Source organism: Pygocentrus nattereri, chromosome 18 (assembly GCF_015220715.1).
Source record: "Pygocentrus nattereri isolate fPygNat1 chromosome 18, fPygNat1.pri, whole genome shotgun sequence".
Taxonomy (NCBI): Eukaryota; Metazoa; Chordata; class Actinopteri; order Characiformes; family Serrasalmidae; genus Pygocentrus; species Pygocentrus nattereri.
In genome coordinates this window covers 27,168,125-27,191,697 of record NC_051228.1, presented here as the reverse complement: position 1 = coordinate 27,191,697, position 23,573 = coordinate 27,168,125, and the positions used below count along the sequence as shown (strand labels likewise).

The 23,573-nt window shown below is 40.4% G+C and overlaps 1 protein-coding gene across 2 annotated transcripts in view; it reads right to left on the bottom strand.

Annotated features, from left to right (window-relative positions):
* ror2 (receptor tyrosine kinase-like orphan receptor 2) overlaps nt 1-23,573 on the bottom strand; it is a 108,572-nt gene that overhangs the window by 35,902 nt on the left and 49,097 nt on the right. For both annotated transcript variants that reach the window (XM_017697354.2, XM_017697355.2), the window contains exon 2: nt 211-291. In XM_017697354.2, the coding sequence (XP_017552843.1) occupies nt 211-291 (81 nt within the window). The remainder of the gene's footprint in view (nt 1-210; nt 292-23,573) is intronic.

Below are 23,573 nucleotides of genomic sequence, written 5' to 3'. Positions count from 1 at the left end.
CTGGGGTGATGTCCACTGACAATAACCCTTAAGTAAACTACTACTCCCTAATGCAGATAAAAGCAAACATACACCAGGCAATTAGCCTCTCTGATAGCAAGCAGCTGAGCACTAATTTAGGGTGTAGCACATGGCTACACAAAGCATGGGCTGGTTTTTAATGTATGGCTACAGGGCTCTGCTGGTGAGTTCAGGGCTGTTCTACTGTACCTTCAGCTGTTGGCAAGCCTCCACTCTGGGCCTCAGCCAATGGCTCGATCTCCCCAGACTCTGACAGGTTCACTTCGGCCGCTATGGAAGACAGACAGAGCGAGCGTTAGCAAATTCTTGCTGACACAACTTTGGATCTGCAAGGACATGCTTTTGAGTTATTGAGAAGTGTTGAGAGATTTAGTGATAAAAAACCCTCTTCATGTTCAACTAATCTTCAACTAATGCTCCAAGTAAGGCCAAGTTGGGTCTGATGAGATGGAAAAAACAACTTTTGCTCCTTAACTGAGTCTTTTTAACAGCAGACAGATACGCACAATGATACTCACTCAAGATGAAATGACAAGAAATATCCATTTGCTGTAGTAAAGAGAATCCCTTGGAGAAGGGACCTGCTACATTTGAAAGCCCTTTACTGCATGTTTAGAAGTAACAGTTATTGAAATAAATCTGGACACTAGAGACTCTATAAACATTCAATAAACACTTCAGGAACAGGAATGTCACATTGGAACCTGGACGATGACCAAACGGAACACTAGCGTGAAGCGGTATAACAGTAATAAGGTATACTGCAGTATTTACAGATGACCCCAGTATTTCAAAATCATGATGCATCAACCAAATAAACATTTCACCCATTTACATTTTACAGAGGTCACTGACTGATGGTGTAGAATGGGATTCACCAATGGGTGGCTCACTAAGCTAATGTTAAGTTAGCCAATCCGGCTACAGATCTTTTTGCTTTTTTGTCCCTTCAAAAGCCTGATGCTCAACTCACTCCCTCAGACTTGATGATGATGATGATGATGATGATGATGATGATGATGATGATGATGATGATGATGATGATGATGATGATGATGATGATGATGATGATGATGATGATTCTTCATCATCATCATCAAAACTAAAGCTTTAGTTAGCCAGAACGTAACATGTTCTGTGCCTGCTATCTAACATGGGCAGAGTTGTTACTAGCTAAGGCTAACCAGCTTCTCTCTCCTTGTGAGCAGCGCTGTTTAACATTTAGCTTTTCTTAAATAGATGTCTTGACCTTTTTTGAATAATGACTTGAAAATTGACACTGTCTTAACTTATTTAGTGACCATATATGCAAACAAAACATTTATTATTTCTGATGTTGAAATAACGCAGCATGAGATGGCACAAAAGCAACCAAAATGCTTTTGTGTTGCTCCCAATGTTTTTATACCAGTAAATACTGTATACTGTGCTAATATTTGGAGCCAGTTTGAAGGTATGAAACAAGTGAATACCACCCAGCCCTAAAGACATCCAACAGCGTCATAATACAGATAAAGATTCCAAGTGCTAAGACAATATTGAGAATGGGCATTGCCAAAGGTGGGGATTTAGAAGAGATGAGTTAATCGATGTAAATCTGCCCAAAGCAACAACCCGTTAATCATGAAATGGAGAAGTCCAGTAGATTTTTTTTCAGTGAAAAAACAAATTAATTTAATTACAAAGACAACATGAGGGATAATAGTGTAATAGTACTGACATTTCTGATATGGCAGAGATCTCTGAGGCTTTTTGGGCCAAAAACAGCAGTGACTATCCGCAGTACCTTGACTTAAGATAACTCAGCGCTGTAAGAGGCCACATCTCGCTCACGGATAATCACCAACAACAGAAGCTAAAGTGATGTTTAGGAAGATCATCACATACTAATTACATTCTTGTTCAACATTGAAGAACAACTTCCTACTGACAATAAATAATATGTGAGAACCATTACATTTGTGCAAGACAGGCCGTAATTTATGCCTAGTGGTTTCAGATCCTAATAACATGTTGTTTCTGAAAATAGTCGAGCCAAAACCTACCCCCCTTCGCTTTTCGTGTTCCCTCTCGTCAACATCAAAAAGATCAACACTCGGGAGTCAAGATTTATGCCACTGTTATTCTTCGTTCCGCTAATCTTTACGATAGTTGAGTTAGCCTCGTATAAAATTGCTTTAGGGGTCCATGAGTAGGAAACCACATTTGGCAGGCCTTAAGCAGCTGGTCCACTCTGAGGTCGGCCACATAATTACACAGCGCTCTATTAGCATGGAATGCTGTGGAATGCACCACTGGTCCGGCTATTAGCGCATTAATGAAGCTGTGGTGATGAGGGCTACTCCGGACTGTCTCATCCAATCCAGTCCTCGCTGGAGTTATAACAGACATGCATATATCTGTATCAAAGGCGAATGATGATTTACTACCATCTGTAATAGGCCTAAAAGAACATTACATTTTCTTTCACTTTGCATTTTTTAGAGCAAGTAAAGCTTTGCAGGACCCCTCATTTGGCAAATGCAAGTGGAGTTTTGGGTTTTGTCTTAGACTTCAAACTGGAGGTGAAATGATTTACACTGCAAGAATCAATCAAGTTACTAACTATTCAAGACATTGTTTCCTAAAACAGGAGCGTGGAATCAATGTCACTGCCCTTTATCTGCTATAAAATTAACGCTAGAAATAATTCCAGGTTATATTGCTCTTGTGCAAATTACCATTCCAGGAAATACTCCATCCCATTCTGTGGAAAAGGAGTTTTTGGCAAAAGTATGACTCAAAACAAAACATTTATAATGACAAATTTTATGTATGTATGTATGTATGTATGTATGTATGTATGTATGTATGTATGTATGTATGTATGTATGTATTTATTTATTTATTATTGAATGTAGTGATCTTGGCCATCATTAGCTTGGGAATTCATAGGCAACAATGTTAATGACCTCACTGCATTCCCTTAAAGGGGCTCCACTGAATGTTTTATTTCAGCATAATTCAATCAATGTGATACAATCCAGGGATTGCAATGTCTCCGATGCTAACAGTCATTTTATTTATTATTCACAATGATCAGTGAATCTCAATATGTCCTAGTTTGTATGTTTAATACTGATAATGGGACAAAAAAAAATCTTTTGGGAACTTTTCAAAAGTACATTTAATCTCAAATTGATCATAAAACAATGCGTCCACAAACATGCAATGTATCCTTAAATATTTAGTCAAATGGCTTTCTTTGAGGGAGATTTTAAGAGGTATTAAACTCTTCAGATGGCTGGCTCCCTTCACCACCACCGTGAATCTAAGGTGGTGGCTTATTTAAGGGATCAGTACATTTAAGGTGGCACTGAGTTTAAGGGGAAAATGTATTTAAGGTATCAGTAAGTTTAAGGTGGCAGTGATTTTAAGTTATTATTACATTTAAAATGGCAGTGAATTTAAGGTTAGCATTGAACTTAAGGTGGCAGTGGATTTAAGGTAGCAGAGTAAGGTTGCACCTAGCAACACATTACCATCCACCTTGAATACCCTGTATATTAGTTATATAGTTAATCCAAGAGTTTCAAGCTGCCCATTAATATAACGATCTTCGGTTTTGACCCATCATCGTAAGAACAAGACTTCGAATCCCGGCAGTGCGATGACCAAAATAAAAAGTGCTTACTATTGGCATGTGCTAGTATTACATTACCCCACCTTCCCTTGTACGACTAATCCTGTTTAAACAGTACTTCTCAAGTCCTACTGACGTCAACTTTCACGGTGCTCTTTATTATTTTTGTCTCCACACAGGCCACAAAAATCTTTTTCATTTACAGATGTTGAGTTGATTAGACCACGAGACATAAATTCCTCAGAAAATTTGCTTAATTTAAGCATCTTATTTTAAAGCAGCTAAAAATGTTCCAAGTTAAAAGTTTAAATCCAGAGATGTTCAACATATTTGCCTCAAAAGCATCCAAGAACAGTGCACAGAATTTATATTAGCATATCAGGAACTCAATGTTTCAAAAAATGAAAGGCAAACTCATGAAAAGGCACATGAAAGGCAAAGTCATAACATTCCTTTTCCATCAGGCCCATTTAAACGGTATTTTGCAAACTGAGACACTTCATATAAACATGTTACATCCTCTGACAAAACGGCCCATTGTAATTAGCTGAGCAGATCTCTCTAATAAAATGCAGAAGTCATCAGACTACAAGCACTTCGGAATGTTATTGCTGGATGGAAAGCTCTGGCTACTAGGCTTGCTTGAGTTGAAGCAATAGCAGCGGTTCGTCCAGGGATGCACAAGCAGATGCGACTTATCCACATGTGAGGGAGGAGGATAAGTAATGGGTTCATGCAAAAGCCAAAGCAAACAGAAAATGGGTGGCTCTTACAACAAATTATTAATCTATTGTTTAGGTAGATCCGTTAGGAATTGTTCAACAGTACGCACTCCCTCTCCGAGGAGATGTTCTTCCAAAACACTTGAAATTAGATCAAGATTAAAAAAAAAAAATAAATTTAATAACACTTTATTTACCACCTCTGGATTGTGAAAAAGCCACTAATCCCCTCCGAACATATTCCAGTTTTCTAGAAAGGCCCAAGGCAATAAAGCAGAGAACATGCAGGCCAACCTTGGCATGCTCTCCCATGTCTTGAGGGAAAGAACCAAGATGAATGAGCACCTCTGTTATTTGGCTGGGAACCAAAGCGATTTATGCGCACAAGGTCTGACAAATGAAGACAGAGCTGTTAATTGTTTGAGTGTTCACAACAGCTCCATAACTCTCCTTCAACTGGCTCGAATTAGCCCCCCTAAGTCACATGGCCCTCAGCAAACACCCACTTAATTTAAGGTGTGAAGGATTGCTCTTCTTCAAACATGACTCATGGTACATAGTTTGCAGAATGAAAACATGAGGCCACACCACATTTTAGTTCATGCTAATATTTACATTTTTGTTATTTTATACAAGGCTCTGGACCATACATACATTATTAACAGTCATTAGAAAACATAACATTCTCTGTCCAGATTCATATGCTCTGCTTCCAAGTGCAGTTTCCCTGTACATGCGTCACTTTCCGCTGACCAGTAAATAAAGTGCACCTAAATACAGAGCAGTTCTCCAAAGACAAATGCCTGTAATCAACAATAACAACATGACTTTGCCCTTTTCCCCCTCAAACACCGTTCCAGCAGGCCTGCATTTGGGGTGTCTATAGCAAGAAGAGGATGGGGGCTCTCGTTGAAGGCGGAGGGGGTCAACAAAAGGGCCAGTGTGGAGGCATCAGCCAAGAGGCTGTTCTGATTATTTTGGCTCACATGCCTGTGAGCACTTGGGCCCCTGAATCGCCTCCTTTCATGGCACATTCTCTTTTTTCAGCATGCGCTGTGCCTGGCAACCGTCGGCCAGCAGGCCACTCTGGAGCGCTCGTAAAGAGGTGATGGCAAACAGGACGGAGGCCACAACCACCCCCCGGCTCCCCCATGGGGACGGCCAGGCTCCGGGACAGAGGTGGGAGGAGTGTGGATGGTGGGGGGTGAGTGCACCCATGGCCAGATTGAAAATGTAGGAGCTTGTTAACACTCCATCTTGCCCTCTGGAGGGCCGTTCTGCCTCGAGATGGTTGCCAGAGTCATAAAATTAAAAGAGTGAAATAAAGGGGGAGACACTTCGGAGAAGCTGCATGTCTATGGGGGAGACAGGGAGCAAAGAGCCCATGCAGAGAAATGGAAGAGTTCTGTTTACCAACTTTAGTTTAGAGTTTTCCTACTTTGTACGTCTGTTTATTTATATTTAGTCACAGTCATATGAAAACCTCAACTCTATTATTTTGCTCCAACTGAAAAGATCAGCCACAATAAAGATTTGATGACAAATTGTCCAAGAGAAATGGTCCAAATTGTATTTACATTGTTATATTGACATACATTATGTTAAAAACCTTTTTCCTTTTCCAGAAGGTTTCAGAGAAGGTTTTCTAATGACAGCAAGTCAAGAAAATGTAGGAGAACCTTTGAACTGTTTGCACTCATTCTACTTGCCAAATTACGCAAAAGAACACAGCTTGCACTTTCTGAACTTTCACAGGTGTGGCCAGCCTGCAATCAAAAAGCACAAAGCAGCTCTGGCAGAGTGAGGCAACTCTCCAAAGTCTGCTTCAAAAACCAAGCCTGCAGATGCACTTAGTACAGGATGACAAGCATGAAAAACAGCTCCTGGAGGTGCCTGACATCCGCTAGCCCACAGATGCTATGACCTGGAAGAGGAAAAGTGGGAAGTACCTGAACACGAGAGTCCATTTCCTCACAGCTTCGCCAGTCAGGTTGAAAATGAATAACAAACCTTCAAGTCTCCCATGACCCAGTGGACTCAGACACAGAGGTGCATTCCAATCGCCCTAATAGCTCCTTGAAAAGTGGACTACACAGGGTATATGGGCATTTTAAGGGCAATCCTAAACCAGCCCTACTGAAACAAACAGCAATGTCCAGTATGAATTCCATTGTTCTTAGCTGGTGTATGTTGGTCTACTGCTGGCCTGCAGCTGGTTTATCTGGTCACCCACCACAGTCTTGCTGGTGGTCTGGTATACCAGCATCCAAAATACAACAAATTGTTGGGCTGGAGGTTAGGAAACCAGCCCTGTACCGGAAGGTCCCCGGTTCGATCCCCTCGGCTGACAGTCCATGACTGAAGTGCCCTTGAGCAAGGCACCTAACCCCCCAATTGCCCCCCGGGCGCTGTGGATAGTGCTGCCCACTGCTCTGGGCAAGTGTGCTCACTGCCCCCAAGTGTGTGTGTTCACTACTGTGCATGCATGTGGGTGTTTTACTGCACGGATGGGTTAAATGTGGAGGTCTAATTCCACAGTGTGCAAACAGTTGGCAAATCATTCTAAATTTTAAATTCTATTGCTGTAAAGGCAATACTTCATCTACAAAATGGTAACTTTACAAGACAAAGAATTTTTCACTACCTTAACGGAAGTTAATGGAATAACATTTTTGCCCCCCAAGTAATTCTATTCTATATCTATTGGCCCATTCAGTGTGAAATTTAACACAAATGTAAAAGTATTTTTAAATCAAGTGACAAATTAAACAACAAAAAATGAGGTACGGTTTTGTCCCAACAGCAATAATTTACTGGTTTCGATGATAACCAGCTAAACTGGTCTATGCTGGTTTTTCTAGCAAAGATAGAGAATAAAAATGAAGTGAATAATGCTTTATAACAGAAACTCTGAAAGGAATTGGCTGAATCTAAAAATAAAAAAGAACAGAATTGTCCACTTTCTCTGGTAGCAGCTGATCAGTTAAGGCATGTTTGGGGTCCAAATTTAACTTCTTCAGTTTAGTGCTTGAACTATAACCTAAAATCACTGACAGTTCAATTCAGAATGTATTTGTATAGCACCTTTTACAACTGCTGTCACAAAGCAGCTTTACATAAATCCTAGTCCAAGCCCCTACTGAACAAACTACAAGCCACAGTGGCAAGGAAAAGCTCCCTAAGAGCAAGAGGAAGAACCCTTGAGAGGAACAAAGACTCTTAAGGGGACACCAGCCTCCGCTGGGCACCACCGGATAGCAGCTGTATCTCAACAAAATGATAGATGTGTCATAGGGAATAAGATGTACAAGTCAATAGACACCCAAATCTGTTCTGTAAACACATCAACTCTCTCTCAAACTACATCTAGGTCTTCATTAAAGCCACACGAACTTGTATGTGGTTTGGTGCACAGTATGAACTAATGTGAACTATCAAAATGAAAACCTCTCTGTAGCTGAATGATCAAATCAGCCATTTTAGACAACAGCAGTGTTGTCTGACTCTGTTGTTTCTAAAATGGCTGACTGCTGCATTCAGCTACACAGGAGATTTGTTTTTATAGTTTACAGTAAGTCATAGTGTGCTCTACCTTGCGTCAACTAGTCTGCGTCACCTTAAAGACATGGTTGGCCTTTGAGCAGGTTGAGAGATGTTTTTACAGAAAAGATCTGGGTAACCAATTGACGTCTAGTGTTGGTTAGCAACGTTACCCTCGTAGCTCCTCTACTAAACTAAAGAAGCCAAATTTGGACACTAAGCATGTGTTGGCTGATCAACTACAACCTGTGAGGTGAGTGGAAAATGACACATCTGATTTTTCATCAAACTGTTCTGTTATTGCACTTCTTCTCAGTGATGACGTTTCAGAGCATTTCGAATGAAGGGATTTAATCAATTAGCACTCCCTTACCTGATATTCCTGTGCTATAGCTAAGCTTAGTGACGTCTCCATGCCCTCACTGTACTGTATGTTAGCAAGGATCCCATACTTAGATGTCTGGGAGCCATTTGAACAGTAGTGGGCTAGTGATGCATTATCACTGATTTACATTCCAAGATATGTTTTTTTTGCTTTTGCTTGTGAGACCGTGCACTGTGGAAAAAGAGAATCTGACAACCACATCCTCTGCGGGCTTCTGGAGCCTGCCTTTTAACCAGCCCAGTAATTGGCAATGGCCCTGCACCAAGAGTGCAATGTCACGCTGTAGTCTCGACCCCTTTGCTTTATGTCCAAAGGTCTAAATTACACACTTAATTTACCACCACATTGGAACCTTGTAATGACTGAAGTGACGTAATTTCATGCCAGCTTTTAATGCCTGTTATTCTTGCGACACTATTGACATAATAGCAGCACACATCCCCAAGAGAACGCGAGGCAGAGGGACTCAAGTGCACAGTTGTGGCCTCTGGCTACATGCACTAAGATGAGGAAAAAAAAAGGACCACAAAATCTCTATTGTTTAAACAAGAGGGTACCACTGAGGTTCACAGATGTTAACAGGCGCTTTCATCACCATGTAATAAGAATATCTATCATCTATACGAAAAGCTAAAATGATATTCTAAGCCTGCAGCCATTAGTTAATGAGAGTAGATGGTAGAAGTACACCTGGCACATTGTTTAGAACTAGCAAAATACACTGTCAAAAATATTTCAAAATAGATAATTATTAGCTTGGACATTTCTAAGAAAAACTTAATTTGGCATAGAACTAGTAGAGGGCAATATGGTGATATTTACTGATCAAGTACATAAGCTTTTCTGAGCATATTGTGGATAAGGCCCAATTAGATCTGTTTAATTTTCTATTGCACGATGCTGCTTTAGGGCAACAAACTCATTGTCCTCACTTTATGCTAACATTACACAGATTTAAAACGATGACAGAGCTAAGAATAAAGGGAAAAGTTTGAGTTAAGAAAAGCATGCACTTTTCTTGTCTTTTAGACCTCTTTTTCAACATTCAGCATGACTTTTTTTATTATGAGAATTTGCAGAAATACACTACCGTTCAAAAGTTTGGGGTCACATTGAAATGTCCTTATTTTTGAAGGAAAAGCACTGTACTTTTCAATGAAGATAACTTTAAACTAGTCCTAACTTTAAACAAATACACTTTATACATTGCTAATGTGGTAAATGACTATTCTAGCTGCAAATGTCTGGTTTTTGGTGCAATATCTACATAGGTGTATAGAGGCCCATTTCCAGCAACTATCACTCCAGTGTTCTAATGGTACAATGTGTTTGCTCATTGGCTCAGAAGGCTAATTGATGATTAGAAAACCCTTGTGCAATCATGTTCACACATCTGAAAACAGTCTAGCTCATTACAGAAGCTACAAAACTGACCTTCCTTTGAGCAGATTGAGTTTCTGGAGCATCACATTTGTGGGGTCAATTAAACGCTCAAAATGGCCAGAAAAAGAGAACTTTCATCTGAAACTCGACAGTCTATTCTTGTTCTTAGAAATGAAGGCTATTCCATGCAAGAAATTGCTAAGAAATTGAAGATTTCCTACAACGGTATGTACTACTCCCTTCAGAGGACAGCACAAACAGATTCTAACCAGAGTAGAAAAAGAAGTGGGAGGCCGCGTTGCACAACTAAGCAAGAAGATAAGCACATTAGAGTCTCTAGTTTGAGAAACAGACGCCTCACAGGTCCCCAACTGGCTTCTTCATTAAATAGTACCCGCAAAACACCAGTGTCAACATCTACAGTGAAGAGGCGGCTGCGGGATTTTGGGCTTCAGGGCAGAGTGGCAAAGAAAAAGCCATATCTGAGACTGGCCAATAAAAGAAAAAGATTAAGATGGGCAAAAGAACACAGACATTGGACAGAGGAAGACTGGAAAAAAGTGTTGTGGACGGATGAATCCAAGTTTGAGGTGTTTGGATCACAAAGAAGAACGTTTGTGAGACGCAGAACAAATGAAAAGATGCTGGAAGAATGCCTGACGCCATCTGTTAAGCATGGTGGAGGTAATGTGATGGTCTGGGGTTGCTTTGGTGCTGGTAAGGTGGGAGATTTGTACAGGGTAAAAGGGATTCTGAATAAGGAAGGCTATCACTCCATTTTGCAATGCCATGCCATACCCAGTGGACAGCGCTTGATTGGAGCCAATTTCATCCTACAACAGGACAATGACCCTAAACACACCTCCAAATTGTGCAAGAACTATTTACAGCAGAAGCAGGCAGCTGGTATTCTATCGGTAATGGAGTGGCCAGCGCAGTCACCAGATCTGAACCCCATTGAGCTGTTGTGGGAGCAGCTTGACCGTATGGTACGCCAGAAGTGCCCATCCAACCAATCCAACTTGTGGGAGCTGCTTCTAGAAGCATGGGGTGCAATTTCTCCAGCTTACCTCAACAAATTAACAGCTAGAATGCCAAAGGTGTGCAATGCTGTAATTGCTGCAAATGGAGGATTCTTTGACGAAAGCAAAGTTTGATGTAAAAACAATGTTATTTCAAATACAAATCATTATTTCTAACCTTGTCAATGTCTTGACTCTATTTTCTATTCATTTCACAACGTATGGTGGTGAATAAGTGTGACTTTTCATGGAAAACACAAAATTGTTTGGGTGACCCCAAACTTTTGAACGGTAGTGTATGTTTTTTGCCTTGAAGCATCGTTGCGCAACAGTGAACTGGATTTGGCCAGCCACAAGTCAGGTCTCACCACTTCAGGGAACAAGACTATATCATTTCTTCTGGGGCAAGATACCCCAAAAGGACCCCTGCACACACAATCAGGTCAATTTAATGCAACAATGAATAAATGCATGCAGTAGAGATGAACTGAATTTACAAAGTGAAACATGGAATAAAAAATAACATTATTTTATAGTACTTGACAATTTAACATGTGGCACAGTACTGGTTATTTTCCCTGTTCCAACTTACCAAACCTCTGAAAAATTAAATATTGTAATCCTCATGTATCTGATTCACACACCCCACATAAAAGCTTTACATTCTATGATACATACTGTAAAAAAGGTTATAAGGTAAAATGGTTACACTCATTCAGCTCCTCCACAACAAATGGCTCTTTAAAGAGCCATCAACTTGAATAGTTCTTGAGACATAGCTCAAGTATAGGTATAAGTATATCCCACTGCAAATACTGGGTCCTCAACCTAATTCTGTATGAGCTAATTTCATCACAAAACACTCAAACACTGCAAAGGTGGTGTTGAGTTCAGTGTTATTCTACAAAAGGCTCAGGACCAGAAGATTCACACACAAAATCAATCTGTTGTGTAATTGTTGCCAGAACCTGTGGACCACCATGCAGAGCCTGGAAATATGCTCCAGGAGATAGGACAGGAGGAAGCAACAGTTTGTAGTTCAGAGCATCTCCACATGTTCAGGTTTTTTTGCTCTGCAGTGGTGATTGAGTTGTGGTGCTGAGATGTTGGTCTTTAGGAGGGAAATTACATCAACAACTTACCTACCACTGGAAGACACCTGCTGTGTGTATAACTAAGACCACACACACACAATTATATTGACATCAGCCTTTATGTGTGCATATACACACACTATATTCACTCAACCATCCAAATCATTGAATTCAGGTGTTCCAATCACTTGCACTGACACAGGTGTATAAAACCAAGTACCTAGGCCTGCAGACTGCTTCTAAAAGCATTTGTGAAAGAATGGGTCACTCTTAGGAGCTCAGTGGATTCCAGCATGGAACCGTGAAGTCCAGTCATGAAATTTCCTTGCTACTAAATATTCTACAGTCAACTGTCAGTTGTATTAAAACAAAGTGGAAGCGACTGAACAACAGCCACGAAGTGGTAGGCCATGTAAAATGACAGCGCAGGGTCAGAGGATGCTGAGGTGCATAGTGTGCAGAGGTCACAAACTTTCTGCAGAGTCAATCACTACAGACCTCCAATCTTCACGTGGCCTTCAGATTAGCTCAAGAACAATGCGTAGAGAGCTACATGGAATGGGTTTTCATGGCCGAGCAACTGCATCCAAGCCTTACATCACCAAGCGCAATGCAAAGCATTGAATACAGTGGTGTGACTGTGAGCCAGGCCTTCTCGTCCAACATCAGTGTCTGACCTCACAAATACACTTCTGGAAGAACAGTCAAAAATTCCCAAAAACACACTCCTAAACCTTGTGGAAAGCCTTCCTAGTAGAGCTGAAGCTGTTATAGTTGCAAAGGGTGGGCCGACATCATATTAAACCCTATGGATTAAGAATATGATCTCTATTTCATATGCGTGTGAAGACAGATGGGGGAATACTTTTGGGAATAGTGTATAACTGAAAGTGACGGTGGCGTTCAGCTACTGTGACTGGTTCTATGCGAACCAGTATATAGAAAAAAAAAAAAAACTGACGTCATTTTGATGATGTTTCCACTGCCCATTCATCCAGAGGAACCTCGTAAGGAGGCAGTGAAGTGGTAGAGTAGCTTTAGCTGAACTTTTGTCACCGAAAAGAGATCCAGAAGTAAAGAACATGTAATATGCTGAGAGAGAGCGAGAGAGAGAGAGCACGCGCGAGAGAGAGAGAGCGAGAGCGAGAGCGAGAGAGAGAGAGAGAGAGAGAGAGCGAGAGAGAGAGAGAGAGAGAGAGAGAGAGAGCGAGAGAGCGAGAGAGCGCGAGAGAGCGCGAGAGAGAGCGCGAGAGAGCGCGAGAGAGAGAGCGCGAGAGAGCGCGAGAGAGAGAGCGCGAGAGAGCGTGAGAGAGAGAGAGAGAGAGAGAGAGCGAGAGAAAGACAGAGAGAGAGAGAGAGAGAGAGAGAGAGAGAGAGAGTGTCTAATTCCACTCAAGTTGCTTGTATTTTTTTTTTTTTTGGTGGCCAGAGCGTAATTACATGGCTGCAGTTGTAGCTCTGCTCCTCAGATCTTCCACACAGATGATGGGATAATAACAGCTCTCGCTGCACTCTCCACAGACATAAACTGCACTCCACACAACTCGCCAAGCTCTGTGTTTATCGACAGGAATTCTGGTAGTCATAACAAGGCCGCTAAATATAAAAGTGCAACAGGTCGTTGAACAAAATGGAGGACAGGGCGCAAAAAACAATGCCCCCTCTCTCTTGATATCAGGTACATTCATGTGGTGCCAGCCCCCCGTACCTTATACTGTAATTAGACTGACTGCATGCTGTGACAGCAGAGTTATAGATTCAACCACACGCTGCTGAGACCAAGGATATAAATCATATTGGGTATCACTCGTTGAGCACCAAGAAAAACACAGGCCAGCAATCCCTGCCCCAAAGGCTTATTTGGGTTTCATGGCTCTGAACGTTTTACGTCAAAAGTCCCGAATGCAAGTCAATTACAGCATACACACAGCCTCAATCAACACGAGGAAAACCTCACTCCACGCGAGCCAACACGCAAGACTGTAACCGACTGCTGAAGTGAAAGGACCAACATGAGCCCACTCAAGTACTTAAAATCAATTTACCTTATTACTCTTCTGAGTAATGGCACAAAACTGCTTTGTGTAGAGTCTCCTCCATCACCGCCGATTCCAAAAATCAGCAGCCACTACACATTATGCAATCATATCCAATTTAAAAGCAACAATATAATTGTCAAATATGATTCAATTTTCATTTCTTTTCAAAGAGAATCATCCTATAAGCACTTCTAGTCCCACTAAGGTGCCAGAAAGGATTCTCTGAGTAATAACACAGAAGAACCACTCTAGAAACAGAAGAGAGGGTGTTTAGAGGCAGAATGTCAATATTTCGGGCTGCATCATATGGAAAAACGTTTTTGGCAGTTATGTTATTATTGTAACTTGCCTTCAAACAGACATGGCACAGATTTGATACTGAGTATACAGATCCTGTTACAAGTTCAGCCTAATATTCACAAAATTGCTCTGTAGTGCCACAAACCACAAAAGTGAAGCAGGTCATGTGATGAGTTACCAAATTGTACATAACATTTAGTAACATAGTACAGCCCAGTGTCAACATGAGAATGCTCTACATTACAAATCAGGGTCACCCTCAATGTACTCAGAGTTCAAACAAATGCTGATTGACTGAGGCACCAATAGAAATGCATGTTTTAGCCATTTTGTATAAAGTGTGAACAAAAAACAAAAAAGAATTATGAACATTTTATGTTTCATGCTGTGCTACACCATCCAATGTTTTGTAATTTATCATGATAAATATTGTCCTACTGCTCAACCCTACACTAGTTTTAGATGGCCATCTTTTTTTTTTTAATTTTAAAATTTTACAAAAGGCATCAGTATTAGTTGATACTAGTTTTTTTTTTTTTTTAATCAAAGATAAAAAGCAGTATTGTGCAATCTCTACCATACAAGATACACATGTGGACCCTTGATGTGATGGACTGATATGATTACCAGTTGACCTGCACTGTTTTTATAACAAATCATTCATGTTTATTGGGTCATGTGAAACACCCAAAGAACATCTGCAGCACACAATAAAACATGCACTGGTCGGTTACACTGCTCATGCAGACGAGGAATAAACAATATATCCGCACAGCCGTAGTCTCAAATCACCAAAACTCAGGTAAGGAATGGCAAGGAAAGCGGAATCCTGGCATTTCGCTGCTGCACCAGCACCTATTCCAAAAGTAGCTTGAGAAAAAGCTAAGCGGATTATAATTTCTTTCCAACATGTTCATCAGGGATCAGGGCCTGGATATAGTTCCTCTTTTCCTTCATCAAATCCTGTCTGCCCCCATGATACAGCTAGAGCAGCAGCCAGCCCCTGGAGCGCAGCTTAACGTCCCACAGCTTACCACACAGAACTCCCATCAAACCCCTGCAAGCGCTCTTAATGGACCAAGACACGAGACAACAGGAACGGTTTCAGTGTACAGTACTCTCATCTCTATAAAGCCTTAAATTGGTTGTTAAAGTTGCACATGCCGACTCATTTTGGAGGCGCATGCTTACAGCTTTTTGGATTGGCTTGTTAAAGTTGGACTTGGCTAGTTTAATGTAGTGTATTATAGTCTGCTGCACATAAAAAATGATTTAACTTGTAACCTGTTTGTCTTAAACTTTTGGGTTCATAGAACTTCGCATAGTAAGTTAACAGAACAATAATGTGTTTTACATTCTGTTAACTTATTTTAAGTTCAGTGAATTCAATTTTCAGGCAACCAGGTTAGTCCCCTTTTCAAGTTAAAACAGTCATTTTTTTACAGTGTGGCTAACACAAAGACTTTGAAGACTGTTTTTTAGAAAGTAAACACTTTTCTAAGAATAGGCACGGGGGTTTTCTAGCTGTTCGTTGAAATTAAAGTCATTATCATTGATCATATTTCACATTTATTTTTGACGTCCAGAACATTTCCACAAACAAGATAAGGCATCATAAGTGCCGCAGTGTGAGTAAACAGTTTAAAGTGCACTGTTCATTCCTACAAATGACAGCTATTTTTTCTGGCCATTTTTTCCAACAAACAATTCAGTCAACATCCATTCATAAGTCAACATAATTTCAGCTCTACAGCCTGTGAGTACGTGCCAGCAAATACATTAGGGACACGCCTGGGTTATCTCTTTGGCAGAAAAGTACTGAGATCAAAAGACTGCATTGACCGAGACTCACCAGAGAACATTTCCTTCAAGCTAGATGGGATAGTTAGGAGATCCTATAACCATGGGGAATTTTCCAAGGCAGGAATTTCAACTTGGCTAAACACTCAAAGCCCACAACCAATTACTAGGTCAAATCGTAAAAGTCAGTGACCAGTTGACACTTTGGACTGGTACTGTCTCCAACACTAACCTTCTTACACTAATGAGATCAATCCACTTACAGCACTTTCTAAGGCTAGCTCTCAAATGTCTCCCTACTCCCTACGTAACGCACGATGTACGACTAAAAATACTGGCTCCTGCACCCAAACAGTGCGTTATATGTCTAACAAAAACAGTCATTTGGGATACAGTCATGTGTGTACAATTCTACACTGGACAAATAGTGCGCTGTCTAGGAGCAGAAGCCACAATTTCATCACTTCCACTGCACTTTATGTAAGGAAGAAGGCGGCGTTTGAGATTCAGCCTTAGTCATGGACAGAGCCTTGCAACAGGAGACAATATAATGGATAACTGATGTTACAAGCACGTTTACAGAGCACGGATATCAGCCAATACCCTGAATTCAGACATCGGATTTGATATCAGCTGGATCGATCATGGACATATAATCAATATGATTCTCTTGGGCAAAACCAACTAAAGTACCAGACTAACTAAGAATTTGCTTTACACAAACTAACTCGCTACTTCACACATTACAAATGCAATGTTGAAAATGTTTGATTTCACCTCATGCAAAAATAATAATAAAAAAATAATATAGGGCATCATATAAAAACAGGGCAATACAGACCAATAGCATCTACAATCTATTTCATGTCATTTTAAAGGAACCATGTCACCATGATGCAACACGCTGAAGTAATGTTTGGATATCTTGCCGACTGAACAATTTGAAGACACAGTTAACAGATTAATCCACGCTAAAACATGCTAAAAGATTAAACAATGAGTAATTAAGGCGGGCTTTCATTTTCTACACTAAACTGAATTTTTCATAAAATATATGTATACTGACTAGTAAATAACAGAATTAACTGTTATGGGCTTATAAAAACTAATGTAGCATACATACTGAATATGTTAGACTTCCTGAAGAAACAAAAAATATCTAAAAAAAAAAAAAAATAATAATAAAAAATCCTAAATGATCTCAGTTTGCACTACTAGCTTCATCCATTTCCTTGCATTACAATGTTGCTTCTGGGCAACACACATGCTTAAGCAACTTATGATGACCAAAAAAATAAATAAATAATCGCTATTACATGTTAAAACAAACAAACAACAAAAAAAAACCTTACTTCATTCCAGCAGAAGTGGAATGGGTAAGAAATCATGAAAAAATTGTTTTACTAAAGAAAACTGTCCAGTGAGTCATCCACAAGCTGCACCACACCAGAAAGACAGACATTTTAAAAATGCCCACCAACAGACAGAGTGACTAATTGAAAGAAGGTTCTTGGTTTACTCAACCTCTCCTCTTTATTATCACGTCATTTGTCACAAAATATTAATCATATCTTTGTAAAGCCAGGAAAACTGGTTTGTTGCCCTGAGGCAACGTTAGTGCTTGAAAGCATCAGTCCAGTAATTGACAGGCTAAGGGGCTTATGTGTTTGTTAGAGTCCCTCAACCCCAGTGATATGGACTTGCTGGATTTGACTTCAACTTTCCATACCACCTCAAGCAATGGAAGTACCAAAATGTTTATGCACTGATTTACACATCCACTTAAAATGGTGTCCCATTGGGTTGATGCGGTGCATTAAATGTGGCCAGGCTCTGGTCTTCCAAGAATCTCCAAGTCTTCTGCAGCCCATATAAGGTCACAACGGGAGACACAGAATAAAAGGGAGGGGAAAAAAACAACTTCGATCTCCAGTCCAAAATTCCAGTAGAGCAGAGAAGCAACTGGGAGAGGTTGGGTTCAGACCCAAGTCCGTCAGCTCTTCTGCATCCTCTTTCATTTGCAGCCACCTAAGCTATAAAGCCCCTTGTCTGGAGGTGTTAAGCTTCTAATGCATAGCACATTTAAAACCTTCCAGAAGGACGTGAGGCAAATAGCTGTGCAAGGCTGCTTTCACTGCAACTATAAGAATGTAAGCTTCACTCTCAATACCACCAGATGTCTGATCGGCATTATGGTTAACCATCCATGGCCGATTTGGCTTGGTTTGGAGCAAGAGGCAAAGTGAACAGCACTGACAGTAATGCACCCACAAGTTGTTCTTGGATTTTAACTGCAGGGCCTATTCTAGATGTGCAAGGGTGATTAGAGGCATGCAAAAGGCATTAATTTTTGAGGCATGTTTAACAATAAATGTGCCACAAAGGAGTGATGCCATAGAAGAACCACTTTTGGTTCTAGAAAGAATCCTTTAATTGATTTTTTTTTTTAAAACCATCCACTGTTCATGAATGAGTTAACCTGATCACAGAGAGAAAAGAAAGAAGAGTAGGTTTACAAAAAAAAACAACCTTTCCCCCACAGATCAGGAAACAAGAGACTCACCCTGTGCTCCTTTCCACTCTCTGTAAAACTAAGACAAATAAACACGATGTGGGGGAGACCTCAGGCAAGAATCTCTAAATGGAAGTGCATGGCAGTTCAGTGCCCTTAGTAACAGGCTCCATGCTTCCCATCTTCAGCAGGTTTTCCCCCAACATCAAGAAATGACACTTCACTTTTCAGAAATGACAGGATAACTCTGACATAACTTATGTATAATAAGCAGTAATGAGTCAGAGTCCAGGGCTCCAAATCAAGACAAAAAGAGAGACTGACAAGTTCATTTATATTGACGTTAAAATAAATCACTTAATTTCCTTTATTTGAACTTAATTCTTCAAATGCCTCACTGGAATAGAAGCATGATAGTCTCATAGAGGCTGTTTACATCATACATCATCATGGGCTTGGACATTACGGATGTATTTATCAGCATCATGATAAACTAATAATAATACATCACAATGTGTTGGGCATGTTGTGGATTTCAAAATTGGGGGAAAAAAAAACAAACAAACAAAAAAGACTTCAACTGCATGTTTGATTACAAAGAGAGTAGTAGTCCACAAACTGTTAATGCAAATTTATATAATTAAGTATCTAATTACATATAAAATATGTAATTGTTGTGTTGTATATTGTTTACATATGAAAATGTACGGAAATATATTTTTGCCATGTTGCTCACCTCTATATCAACATGTGTTTCCAGTGATGAGATCAAATTCAGAATTCACTTGAATGCATGAAAAGCCAGATGAGCTGTAAACACACCTACTGAAAAGGCCCTAACAATATATAAGGATTCAGTGTAGCAGCAGAAGGAACTTAACAACTTAACATGTCTGAACAAAACCTTGTATGTGAATGGACCAAAAGAAATTACCCAAAATGACTTGGAAAAAATTCTGGTTCCATTGACTTAAAATATGTTTTTTTCATTCTCTTGTAAAGTTAGCATTTTGGACATACAAGATTTGCTTCTGACAACAGTGATATGATGATCAGAGGAGGCCGGATTCTGTTCTTTCTCAAGCATAATCAGCAATTCCACAAAAATATATTAATGATTGAAAACATTCTGTTGAATAACAAGCATAACGTACCAAAGTAAGGCATTCTGAAACCATATTTACAATAATCAATCTATATTACTGCACATGGGAAGGTTCAGGTCAGGTTCGGCTTCCAGATTCATCAGTGCCAGTCAGGCCTAGTTAATTCATGTTCCTGCTTCAAGTGAATGCCCATGCAGACCTCTACTCTGGGCCAATGCAAGTGCCTAAGCCAAGCCAGATGACTGGCATGGTTATGGTCGGGGAAAAGAAAAGTGAAGTAAAACAGAAAGGATGATGTTTTAATGTGCTTTTTGTGTGCAAATATAAAATAATGTTTCATCTGGTCACACTGGGGATGCATTTCAAAGTGTTAATGTAATCCATGATCTATCCAGATACACTACCGTTCAAAGGTTTGGGGTCACATTGAAATGTCCTTATTTTTGAAGGAAAAGCACTGTACTTTTCAATGAAGATAACTTTAAACTAGTCCTAACTTTAAACAAATACACTTTATACATTGCTAATGTGGTAAATGACTATTCTAGCTGCAAATGTCTGGTTTTTGGTGCAATATCTACATAGGTGTATAGAGGCCCATTTCCAGCAACTATCACTCCAGTGTTCTAATGGTACAATGTGTTTGCTCATTGGCTCAGAAGGCTAATTGATGATTAGAAAACCCTTGTGCAATCATGTTCACACATCTGAAAACAGTCTAGCTCATTACAGAAGCTACAAAACTGACCTTCCTTTGAGCAGATTGAGTTTCTGGAGCATCACATTTGTGGGGTCAATTAAACGCTCAAAATGGCCAGAAAAAGAGAACTTTCATCTGAAACTCGACAGTCTATTCTTGTTCTTAGAAATGAAGGCTATTCCATGCAAGAAATTGCTAAGAAATTGAAGATTTCCTACAACGGTATGTACTACTCCCTTCAGAGGACAGCACAAACAGATTCTAACCAGAGTAGAAAAAGAAGTGGGAGGCCGCGTTGCACAACTAAGCAAGAAGATAAGCACATTAGAGTCTCTAGTTTGAGAAACAGACGCCTCACAGGTCCCCAACTGGCTTCTTCATTAAATAGTACCCGCAAAACACCAGTGTCAACATCTACAGTGAAGAGGCGGCTGCGGGATTTTGGGCTTCAGGGCAGAGTGGCAAAGAAAAAGCCATATCTGAGACTGGCCAATAAAAGAAAAAGATTAAGATGGGCAAAAGAACACAGACATTGGACAGAGGAAGACTGGAAAAAAGTGTTGTGGACGGATGAATCCAAGTTTGAGGTGTTTGGATCACAAAGAAGAACGTTTGTGAGACGCAGAACAAATGAAAAGATGCTGGAAGAATGCCTGACGCCATCTGTTAAGCATGGTGGAGGTAATGTGATGGTCTGGGGTTGCTTTGGTGCTGGTAAGGTGGGAGATTTGTACAGGGTAAAAGGGATTCTGAATAAGGAAGGCTATCACTCCATTTTGCAATGCCATGCCATACCCAGTGGACAGCGCTTGATTGGAGCCAATTTCATCCTACAACAGGACAATGACCCTAAACACACCTCCAAATTGTGCAAGAACTATTTACAGCAGAAGCAGGCAGCTGGTATTCTATCGGTAATGGAGTGGCCAGCGCAGTCACCAGATCTGAACCCCATTGAGCTGTTGTGGGAGCAGCTTGACCGTATGGTACGCCAGAAGTGCCCATCCAACCAATCCAACTTGTGGGAGCTGCTTCTAGAAGCATGGGGTGCAATTTCTCCAGCTTACCTCAACAAATTAACAGCTAGAATGCCAAAGGTGTGCAATGCTGTAATTGCTGCAAATGGAGGATTCTTTGACGAAAGCAAAGTTTGATGTAAAAACAATGTTATTTCAAATACAAATCATTATTTCTAACCTTGTCAATGTCTTGACTCTATTTTCTATTCATTTCACAACGTATGGTGGTGAATAAGTGTGACTTTTCATGGAAAACACAAAATTGTTTGGGTGACCCCAAACTTTTGAACGGTAGTGTACATTAACATGTGTTTCCAGATTGTAAGGTGTAAACAGCCTCAGAGCCAACAATACGTGTTAATTATGGTACTGTATTTAACAGTATTGGATTTTTCAGGAAGCATCTATTTTTAACCAAGTTTCAAGTTACCTCTTAAAAAGAAAGGTGCCAAAAAGGATGCATTTGTTGGAGCGATGACATAAAAGTTAACTTGGGTTAAAAATTAAATAATCACCATATAAAGCAAAGGTTCCATACCAATTAGAGGTCCAAGTCAAGAGCTAGTTAAGAATCTTAGTCGTATAAATAAAAGTAGTTCACTGAATTAAAACAGTCACTGTATTCAGGTTTGGAGCCTCACACTGTATCCACTGCCACTAAAGGAAAACCACTTTCTGTGCTACTTAAATCAGCCCCTTCTAAACCGTATCTCCAACCACATGCTTCATAAAGGAATGCTGAGACTACGATGTGGGAAGAGAGAGAAAGCCAATCTCTGGAAAAGCCAGTGCTTTACAACCGGGGGACACGCTTGTGACATGTTCTCACGAACTGGCTTCAGAAGGAGTCTTGTGCTTTTAACTTATCCCTGGGTGACATGCAGCAGTATTAATACCTGGTAACTGAGGGTCTGTAGAGTGGACCATTCATTTTTCCCCTCTACAGTTACACAAAGCACACCCCTCTTGAGATACCGATCTCTATGAGCTACAAAAGTTCTCTGTAATTTATGGGTTAGCATTTTATCGTGAGCCATGACCATTTTATTTTCCATTCATTTCTTAAAGCGTTGGCAGATCTTAGAAACCCAACAGCCATTTCCTTCCTCTGCTGAGAGAAAGAGCAGGACATGGAGAAGCAGTTATACCGGTCCATCGTCCAAGGCTGTATCCTACTTACATGATCTTCATATATCTTGCAGTATCTCTTCCAGACTAGATGATCACAGATCTTTTATTTATGATTTTTTTTTACAACTGGGGGCAGGGGGTGGTACATGACATAATTCAGCCCCTACAGTAAGCATACAGGTGTTAAGAGCTACATGCTAACACACAGTGTCCATTTTTAAGTATCTGGTCTTAAATGCATTACCCATCCACTTATTCATGGCATTGATTACTAAGTCCTATTTGTATATGCCAAACAGAAATCAACAGTTTTTGTGCTTTTTGTAAATCATGGCCACATGCTAATGAGTCATTCTATGGAAACTATAATCTATGGAATAGATAAAGTGGACGTTTCTTTAGAATGACCCTAAAGCACAATGCCTATGTTTACTCAGCTAGTCTTAAATTCTCCAACAATCCTTTTATTCATGCCGTTAATATCCAAGTCCTATTTGAAGTAAACAAATGGCATCTTTTGGCATCTTCCTTGAAGTGTAAGCCTGAGTACAGGTATTAAAAAGCTACAGGCAAAACACGTAACATCTTGTTTTAGCACCACAGCTACCAGCTGGTGTTAGAAGGCACAGACTTTTACTGGTTTCTCCAGTATTTAATGCTCCTAATGGAAAGCTGACAAAACACACATTAACCAAACGTCAGTGAGCTCCAGCACATCTCACTGGTTCACGTCGAGCTGCGAGTAGTCATAAATTACTCCCACTGACAGAGGCCTAACCTAAACTTTCCACCCGAAAGAACGGTTTTCACAGTCTATAACTCTGCCAGGCCCATGTGAATGATGAGATGTTTGTAATATCACCGAAGGCAGTGGTGCAAGACTTTGGGATTTGGGGGGGGGGGGGGGGGGGGTTGGATGGCAGAGTGATTCCATGAGAACTTACAGGCTGCTCTTGCTTGAGACACATTTGTTACTGGCCTTTTTTTTCCGCCAGTGCACGAGTTTACTTTATAAACCATCCTGTTACAAACAGTAAAGAGACAAATTCTGTTTACACTAGTTGGACTCCACTGGGTCATGCAAGTCTGTGTGCCACCCTCAAAGCCATGCACTCCTTGTGATGTTCCTTCTGAAAACAAAATCTGACAGAGCTAAAGAGGTGCTACAGGACTGTGT